Source organism: Urtica dioica, chromosome 12, assembly GCF_054948205.1.
Source record: "Urtica dioica subsp. dioica isolate 48M chromosome 12, U.dioica_male_clone48M_v1_H2, whole genome shotgun sequence".
NCBI classification, from domain to species: domain Eukaryota; kingdom Viridiplantae; phylum Streptophyta; class Magnoliopsida; order Rosales; family Urticaceae; genus Urtica; species Urtica dioica.
This window is the reverse complement of record NC_142767.1, coordinates 3,990,193-4,000,465: the sequence shown is the minus strand read 5'-3', so window position 1 is coordinate 4,000,465 and position 10,273 is coordinate 3,990,193. Positions and strand designations below refer to the sequence as shown.

Here is a 10,273-nt window from a genome sequence, read left to right as displayed (position 1 = left end):
CTCTTTTGTGACAAAGGTGAAGTGGGAATTTACTTGCGATTCAAGTTCATGATATGCTTTTTTACATTACTATAGCTGGCTAATTGAGAACTGCATTAGTTAACAAAAGAATCCAAATATCTTCTTAAAAAATTAAACAAAGAAAATTTCCAAAAATATATACAATGAAAAGAGAGTATATCGCTACTATACTATAACTTATTAAATCTTACTTTTTGGCCGTACATCTTGCAACCTTGATGGGCTTATGCCTGTTAATGCTATTGTGTTGATACGGGGAAATTACACATATAACTTAAAATAATACATTGAATAGACAAACAAAAAAAAAACGCTAAATGAGACTGTAAAAAACTTTTTAAAAAATGTAAAATGACATTTATAGAATAAAAATATAAATTGTTATATGGTAAACATAGACTAATGGTAATTTCAACATTGGTACAAACCCAGTTTTACAAATAACTTTTTTTATTTCTTATTAATCTTATTTTATAAGTAATTTACATTGTTAAAAAGACTTCTAACATAAAAAAAAAAATCATAACATCAACTTCTGTCAACTGCGGTCATATAGACCGAACTCATTTATAATATTTTTACATATATTTTGAATTTTCACACATTTGAATTAGACTAAAATGGAGAATTTTTCTGATTTAATTTATAAAATGCATCAACATTGAATGATTTTGGCTTTAATTTTTTTCCGAGAGGAGATTTTTTTTTATTTTTATTTTTTATTTTTTTTATTATTTTTTTTTCTTATCAATTCAGGAACGAGAATGAAAATTCATATGGAGTCAATACTTTCATATTTTTAGCCTTTTAAATTTAGAAGGCAGTTTAGTGACAGGAATAGCCATTTGATGATTATATTATTAGGACCAAAAAGAATGGATGAAGTGAGTCCAAATCGTACTCGATTACTAGCCCTTTACAGACACACAAGGAAATATAAAAACATGTCACTTTGATACTAAAACATGTTATGATTATAAAAGCAGTGCCAAATAATTACTCACTTTGTTAACAATACCAAATAATTATCAATAGTTAGTGTCCACATGAAGTGTCTTGTTCTGATAAATGAATTCAAATATGAAGAATCAATTCAAGTGACTGAAATATGCTATATTTTTTGCAGACTCAATACATAGGCGTTTATAAATGTGTTGTAGAGTCTCAAAAGAATAAAATACTTGAAATTTATTAAGTTTTCTTCTCGTACAGATACATAAATACTTACAAATGGAATAATTATAGTAATAATAAAAATAATTTAATCAACCATCATTTTCTATTCCTTTTCCCTCGTGGTTCATGCTTCTTATAGAGTCAAATTAATTTTCACTCTCAATGGCAGAGCTACCTATAAATAGATTTTCGTTGCCACATCAAACACACTCACAAAATTATTAATACACTCTCTGTGGCAATAAGACCCATATATATACTATGACTAACCTTGTTCTACTCATCTCTTTGCTCTCGCTTCCATGGCTTCTCATCAACATTTCTTTGGCTACAAATCCAGACACTCTCAAGGTAAGTTCATAAAAACTTGTATCTATCAAAATTCTAAACCTCACTTTGCTTTCTCTCTCCTCTCGATTGCCTGGAAATAAGTCGAATTATGACCCAAAACTATGTGATCTTAGCTAATTCTGTCAATCTAGGATGAGAAACGACACATAAAATGAATGAATTCGAAAATTACCCTTTTTCCCGACAGTTCAATATTGTCGGTCAAGAAAACAATTATAATGACGCTCTATATTCCCTCATACACAATTTTTTTTTTCTTTTTTTTTTTTTAAAATTTTATGTAGCATTATATCGTATATATGGGGGCTTCAGATCCATCGGTGAATGTAAATGAAGGAGATGATCAAGTTACTAAATCTGCCTATCATCAATTACTGTCCTCTGCTATAAATCCAAGGTTCAAATTATGTGTATAAACACAATTTCTTTTTGTTTCATCCAATGACATATTTATGAGTATTTTTCTTGTTGTTTTAATTTTTAGCAGAGAACAAGGTGAAAGAATAAATATATTGCACAATTACAACCGTGCTTTCAGAGGATTCTCTGCCATGCTTACAGAGCGTGAAGCTTCTGTTCTATCTGGTATTTGTTCACTTGTCTTACTTTCTGTCTCTTTTTAAATAATAAAATAAACTGGTCCCACTTATGTATGTGCAAGTGTAAGTCAGTAAGTGTAAGTGTAAGTAGTAATGCTATTTACAAATTTAACATGACATTTTTAAAGAAATTATTACAACATAAATTCTATTGTTATGAACAAAATATATTTAAGATGTTTAGAGAGAGAAAAAAAAAATCAAAGGGTGTATTATTGTCAATTGATATTAAAAAAAAGTATTTATGATCATAGATGAGATAGTACCAATGAATGAGATTAAACACATATGGTCACGTTGTAAAAAACATAAATTAAATTTTGGGCTGATTTTATATGATTTAATTCATCATTCCAGTTTTATATCTCCTAGAACATAAGGTATTTAAGTTTTTATCTAAACGAGATTAGCAAATAGATAAATAGTCACACTCTTTTTTGGAAGGATTTTTTTCCCCCTGAAAACAAATGAAGGATGTGAAATTGTAGATATTTATATCTTAGTCGTCGTCTTTGATATATCAGACATCGACGGTAATTAATCTAGGTTGAAAGAACTTATTTAAATTTAATCGATAAAACTTAAGACCAGTACGGACATACTTTTCATTTTTTTTTTAATATTTGTATATGCCAGTAAATTAGTAATTGTGCAAATAATGTAGATCCACATTTTGATAATACTTATAAATTAAATGCGTCTTATTCCCTGTCAATTAACGACAGTGACGCTATTCGGTTGTTTGTTACAAATGCGCGTTGTCGTTGAAGTAACGGCTAAAGAATGAACAGCTCATGCAATGTCTACTCGTTTTCTCAGTTAAAATCAACCAATCTAACTCAATAATGATTTTTTTTATACTTGTTTATTTCATACAAAATCGACTACCTCCTATCATATCCAAGACCAAATCATTTCTTTCGAGTCTAGTAAAAATATTGAACCAAACATAAATTTAGAAAATTATAAGACCATCTCCAATCAATTCTATCATAGCTTTGAACTAGGTTTAATAAAATTAAATTATCTCTAATCTATCTCTATTTCCACTCTATTATAGATAGAACAAATGATAAAAATCCAAATATAAAGTTCAATTATTCATAAACTTTGTAATTGAATGGACATATTATTGTATTAAATTCATTTAATTTATTTTAAAAAAGCCCAAAACTATTATAGTTTATCTTTTTGATCTATAACTATATAATTTTAAAACAAAAATAAGTATTGTTTTTAAAATAATTCCAAAATTGTGAATTTTTCTTATATATCATCCACGTATGTAACTTTTTTTTCTTTCTGATGATTGTGTTTTTGTGGGGTTAAAAATTATTTTTGTTCCTTCTTTACCCTCTATACATTTTGGTAAATTTTTGGTCGGCGTCCTCAATTTTTTAGAATGCTTGGTTAGTGGTACTCTTATTAGAGTCGTTCAATTTTGTTTCTTTAGTTAACTGACAATATTGAGTTGATTATACATCATATATGGATCTATGTTGGTATTATATGGGTATAGTGCATTATATATAGTGATAAGTTTAGATTATAATTTAATTTCTGTAAATATATATATATATATATATATATATATATATTGACTTGTGGGGAGGAAGTTGCTTAAATATTAATTTAGTATTTAGAGATAATTTAAATATTTAATTAAGGAAATGCGTATTATTTTTTTTATATGAAATCAAGTCGTTTTTTATTTTGATTTAAAAAAAAGATATATTTTGAGATATTTTTAATTTTTTATATTAATTTAATTTAGATATTTTTATAAAATTAGATTATACAGTTTATTTATCTTCGGCCAGACTCAACTTCAACTCCTGGTTCCGCCCTTGTGTGTTTAAATGTTATACATAATGTGAGTTTACTTGAAAAAATATTTTTTTATGAGAGTTCTCATTTATTTGAGCGTCAACCAAATTATTTCCAAATTTATGTAAAATGATAAATAAATTATTAAAAAAAGACTGATTATGAAATTTACATACTATTGAATACACACTTGGGGGATAAATGTGATATATCAAATTTTATTAAAATAGTAGAGAAATAATGAATATGATTTTTTGACATTAAAAATAGAGTTTTTAGTGTGAAAATTGTTGTAACTAGTCAAGTTTGTCATTCTTATTGAGGAAATAGCCCAAGTTTCATTTTATTAAGCAAATAACCCATATTTTCGGCTCAGACCATAACGCCTTTGGTAAATTCGCGAATAGGTTAATTTAATTAACCTATTGGAGTGAGTTAGGTTAATTAATTAACTTATTGGTTGAATATTAGTTTAGGTTCTGATTTTTTTGTGAGTAAAGTTAATTTACAAAATGATCGAATTCGGAATAAGGTAAGCAATTGAATGCTTTGAATATCAATTGACTTAAGTTATGATTTTTGTAAATTTTTTGTGAATTTCAAATCCTTCACGAATCAGTTAATTAATTAACCTAACCCACTCCAGTAGGTTAATTAAATTAACCGATTCGCGAATTTACAAAGTGCCTCTCCTCAATCCCCTCAATCGTCGCCGATTTCCTCTCCGCCGCCGATTCCTCTCCCACGTCGATTTTCGAGTCAATTTGAGCCGTCGATTCTCCAAGCATCGCCGCCGCCGGAGCTCGACGGAATCGACGTCGTCTATGGCGGATCTTGATGGCGTCTATGACGGATCTCACCGGCGACGTTAGGGATCAGCAACGAGGATGGACGATGATTGGCGACGACGCGGCGGCGTGAAATGGATCGGCGGCGTGAAGTGGATCGGTGGCGTGAAATGGACGAAAATGAGAACGAGTTTAGGTTTAGGTTTTGGGAAAATTGAGTTTTGCTCTTATATATGAGGGTAATTTAGGTAGTGGAATACCAATTGGGCTATTCACTTAATTTATTCAAACTTGGGCTATTCTCCTAATATTGGTGGGTTGATTGGGCTAGTATGCTCACTCTCCCGTTTTTAGTTGGAGATAATATACTATTTAATGTGATATATAAGCAGTATAACAAAGTGAGAAAAGCTGAATAATGAAGCAATATATCTTGGAGATGCCTAATATCATCAGCAGATGAAGTTGAAATGCCCGAATGGCAACACCAAAACACTATCTTTGGTCTATTTTTACACTAAATAACTAGTGTACACTAAATTTAGTGTAAAAATTACACGAAGTATTATTTTAATCTAATTAATTTAGATCAAATAATTATATTGTATATAATTTAAATTATACATAGAATTAGTAAATTAAATTAATTAAATTTAAAATATATTCTTATACTATTCTTTTGAATGTAAAATATGATGTAATACTATTGGATAAAAACTAAATTTCAATGTAAAAAATCATACTATTTTAAGGGAAAATGTCACACCAAAATAGGGTAAACAAAAGGTCAAAAAATTACTTTATTATACAAAAAAAAAGTAAAAAAAAATATAAATTTCGTTAACAATCAATAAGCCGTTGAAATATTGGTGGCCAACAAGTATGTTTTTTTAAAAAAATGGTGGGCAACAATATGCACTAATCTTACATGAATGTCAGAATTACCAAACTGCCAATGTTCTCGTATATAAAAACCTAGAGAGTGTTTCAGAATAATGCCACATACAGTATATAGGGACTGATCACATAGACACGTTTTGTATGAAAGTTAATAAAATATGAGATATATTTATTTTTCTTTGTTATCCAATTTATTTTAAGTTATCAAAATTAGCATGAAACATATAAATGGTGGATGGTAAGTCAGCATATATCTCATTTGCTCGTTAAACATTTTTTCTCAATAAAAAAGTAAAATAAAAATCTAGAGTTTGGAAGGAGAAAGATATTTGTAAATTTAATACTTATCCCATTTTTACGCAAGAATATTTGACATTTTGATCTTCATTCTTTATCCGTTACATGCATATATTGTGACATAGTTATATTATGGGTATACATATGTCCTTTAATGTTATAAGAAAACATTAGTGATAATACAAAATTGAGACTAATTATTCATGATGAAAAATTGGATTGGATTTGGTGAAACAGGCCACAGTGAAGTTGTTTCAGTATTTACCGACAAAATGCTTCAACTCCACACAACACGTTCCTGGGATTTTTTGGAAGGAAAAGCCGGCAGGCAAGCAAGGTGGTCTTCAGATAAGTATGTATCTGGTGACGTCATAATTGGACTAATTGATACAGGTAATATTATTTTTATCTTTTCTTTTCTGTGTTTAATAGTAAAGGACTTTAGTCCATAAAAAAATGTAAGAAATTTGGCCCTCATCGTATTAATCCAATTTGGCTGATGAAATAAAAGGACCAGATTTGATACGCTTAAGAACTCAAGGGGCATTATGGAAATAAAATTAAAAATGACTTAGGATTCGATTTTTTTAATTTTTTATTACACAGGTATATGGCCTGAGTCTCCAAGTTTCAATGATGAGGGATTCGGGCCAATCCCTTCTAGATGGAAAGGAGCTTGTATGGAGGGGATTGACTTCAAGAAATCGAATTGTAATAGGTGCCAATTCTCTTTTATTTATACATTTGAATTTTTTTAGTTTCCTATTTAACTGTTATTCAGACATTTTCCATAGATGATAATTTATCGACCAGATATGACACAAAGAGTCTTACAATACAAGAGAACTATCACATCGATTGTTTCAAATTTGGTACATCATTGTTGCTTAATCTAAAAGACCTACAATTTTACTAGCCAGTTGAAGATCACCCACCTCACGTTTGAATTCAAATTCAATAAATCAAGCCGTTGTCTTGTGGCACTATTTATTAATCATCATCATCATCATCTTCAACAATTTAATTTAATATTATGTTTGCCCCACGCAGGAAATTAATAGGTGCAAGGTACTACAATGCCCCACCATTTTCCTCCAACGATAATGAAACCCGCCAATCAAAATTCAAGGACTCTCCTCGGGACACCGTGGGGCACGGGACCCACACGGCGTCGATCGCGGCAGGCGCAAGGGTTTCCAATGCTAGCTACTACGGCTTGGCCCGTGGCACGGCCAGAGGTGGGTCCCCCGCGGCCAGGGTTGCCAGCTACAAGGCGTGCTCGCCCGAGGGCTGCTCGGGAGCAACCATTCTCAAGGCCATCGAAGATGCCGTAATGGACGGCGTTGACATCATTTCCATCTCCATTGGGATGAGCGCGCTCTTTCAGTCGGACTATCTTAATGACCCGATTGCCATCGGGGCCTTCCATGCAGAGCAGATGGGCGTGATGGTCATCTGCTCTGCCGGGAATGATGGGCCCGAGGCCTACACGGTCGTCAATACCGCTCCGTGGATCATAACTGTTGCGGCCTCAAGCATTGATAGAGATTTTGAGTCCACGATTTCACTTGGAAATGGAAAGACATACAAAGTGGGCATTTTAATCTTAGTTCACAAACCACAATGTATTTTTTTTATTTAAAAAAAAAAAAAACTAAAAATTCCATATATATTTTTTCAGGGATCAAGTATCAATTTCTCAAACAAAATGAGCTCAAAGGCATACCCTCTTGTTTATGGACAAGACGTTGCCGCCAAATTCACTCCTGTTTCGGAAGCAAGGTGAGATAGACAAACATTGTTAACAATTAGTTCACGTCGTCACACAAAATAAATTATATTCATCCCTCGAGATGAAGGCTCTTTAATAATTCGTCATCTTATTGATGTCAATGATAGAAATTGTTATCCGGGGTCATTGGACCGAGAAAAGGTTGCTGGAAAGATTGTGGTTTGCATCAGTGACGATCCAACAGTGTCGAGGCGGATCAAGAAGCTGGTCGTTGAAGACGCCAAGGCAAAAGGGTTGATCTTGATCAATGATGACGAACAAGGAGTGCCTTTCGACTCGGGTGTGTTCTCATTCGTAGAAGTTGGGAGTTCCTCTGGCTCTGAGATCCTTAAATACCTCAACTCTACCAAGTTAGCTTTGCCACTTCACTTTCCTAGCATATATCATGTGACAACAAATTCGTCAAATTTCTTATTGTCTCTTTTTGCATCAAAATATAGGAACCCAACAGCTAAACTCTTTCCAACAGTTGAAGTTTTGAAGAAAAAACCATCGCCAGTGGTTGCCTATTTTTCGTCAAGAGGCCCTGCACAGCTCACTGAAAACATCCTCAAGGTATACCAAGCACTACTTTCTCTTGCCAGAAACATTTTGGTTTGAAAACTGAGTCAGTACTCCCCTTATTATTCTTTGGGCATTTTATTTGAATTAGTGACACTCAACTGTGAAAGTTGAGTATTGTGTTTCACTTTTGTCATTCAAGTGTTTACCAAATATCAATAGTAAATTGAGCAATCCATCATCACGTCTTTTCTCTTTCAAATTTGATGAAAATGGCTGGCATGCCAGTTTTTCAATACATATTTTGCTAAACATGATATGTTTTCTGTGATCCAGCCTGACATAATGGCTCCAGGGGTGGCTATATTGGGAGCCATGATCCCGAAGAGCGACGAAGCCGGGGCCATCCCAGCGGGAATGAAACCCTCCGACTTTGCCGTCAAATCCGGAACGTCCATGGCCTGCCCACACGTGGCTGGCGCTGCTGCATTTATCAAATCAATCCGCCCCAAATGGACTTCTTCCATGGTCAGATCAGCCCTCATGACTACAGGTTTGTAATTACTTCTTTAGAATGATGAGATCATCCCAACAAATGCATATATCATTAAATTGGTTTGTTTTCAGCGGGTGTGTACAACAACAGGAGAGAGCCGTTGACAAACAACTCGAACAACCCTGCAAATGGGCACGAAACTGGGGCCGGAGAGATCAACCCGATCAAGGCTCTGAACCCGGGCCTAGTCTTCGAGACGACTGTCCAAAACTACCTCGACTTCCTATGCTTCTACGGCTACTCGGAGAAGAACATAAGGTCGATGTCGAGCATCAAGTTCAGCTGCCCCAAACTCCCAACCGAAGACCTTATCTCAAATGTCAATTATCCCTCAATCTCCGTTGCCAGCCTGGACAGCCGTCACGGGGCTGCCGTGAGAGTCGTAGAGAGGGTTGCCACAAATGTGGGACCCGCGAACTCGACCTACGTGGCCAAGGTTCGGTCCCCTCCAGGCCTCGTTGTGAAGGTCGATCCGGAGAGGATCGTGTTTCGAAAGGGTCGGAACAAGGCTTCTTTCCGAGTCTCGTTCGATGCAAAGGAAGCTCGAAAGGGATACAATTTTGGATCCATCACTTGGTCCGATGCACGGCATTCGGTTCGCATCGCCTATAGTGTGAATGTTGACTGATCTTTTTTTTTTTTTTTTTTTTTTTGGGTTATGGAAATATATAGCTAAACATTTTAGCTAAAAAAATCTATAGCGATTCCTCGAAAGAAGGCCATTGTTTTTTAACATTTTGTTGGAAACGCCTTCCAACTCATAGCCAAAGACAAGAGTGTTCTTATTTTTTCTCGTTTGATAACAAATATGGTGTGAAGTGTCTTCATGGACTCTTTGACCATAGAAAGCCTAATTCTTTACATCGATACTGAGTTGTTTGCGTATCTGTGTACTGTATTTGACAATGTTTAATTTGTCAAAAAAAGTAATTTCCTCTCGTGATATTTAATTATTTATGGCTAGTGTTATACTGTCATTTTTCTTATGGTAAAAACGACATCTAAATTATTAAAACGACGTTAAAAAGACAATTTAGTCAAACGGGATAAAATTATGCTTGTCTAAAACCAAGCAACAAGCGACAAACGAATTAACGATAAGCGACAAGCGACAAAAAAATTTGTAACAAGTGACAAGCGAATTTGAGACAAGCGACAAGCGAATTTGAGACAAACGACAAGCGGCATGTTTTCCCTATAAATAGCTCACTCACACAAATCAAAAGAGGATGCACTCACAACTGAGAATCCTCTGAACTCAGAATTCACTCAGAACTCAGAATCCTCTTAACTCTCATTTCCTCTCTCTACCCCCTAGAAATGAGATGAGACCCCCCACCTCTGCTAATGTTGAGCGCCGGAGCGCGCGTCGGGGGAAAACCCTCCGCGCCCCCTAGTTTATGTTTCTTGATTCTCAGATTGAAGAACGCGAAGAACACGAAGGCCGACTATTGACGAAGTGACG

The 10,273-nt window shown here is 33.9% G+C and overlaps 1 protein-coding gene across 1 annotated transcript; it reads left to right on the top strand.

The window, feature by feature from the left end:
* Positions 1–1,411: 1,411 nt before the first annotated feature.
* On the top strand, positions 1,412–9,766 carry LOC149378695 (CO(2)-response secreted protease-like). The gene is made up of 11 exons (XM_089603816.1): positions 1,412–1,548; positions 1,833–1,945; positions 2,036–2,133; positions 6,197–6,352; positions 6,566–6,677; positions 7,010–7,550; positions 7,641–7,741; positions 7,859–8,101; positions 8,192–8,306; positions 8,589–8,805; positions 8,880–9,766. Exons 1-11 carry the CDS (start codon positions 1,459–1,461, stop codon positions 9,434–9,436), a joined length of 2,343 nt encoding a protein of 780 aa, XP_089459942.1. The 5' UTR covers positions 1,412–1,458; the 3' UTR covers positions 9,437–9,766.
* The last annotated feature ends 507 nt before the right edge of the window (positions 9,767–10,273 follow it).

Bases quoted from the DNA above. Each gene is read 5' to 3' on its own strand.
- LOC149378695 (XM_089603816.1), top strand. From the start codon at position 1,459: ATGACTAACCTTGTTCTACTCATCTCTTTGCTCTCGCTTCCATGGCTT. The intron at 6,678-7,009 runs GTGCCAATTCTC...TGCCCCACGCAG, and splicing joins AAGAAATCGAATTGTAATAG to GAAATTAATAGGTGCAAGGT. The intron at 7,742-7,858 runs GTGAGATAGACA...TGTCAATGATAG, and splicing joins ACTCCTGTTTCGGAAGCAAG to AAATTGTTATCCGGGGTCAT.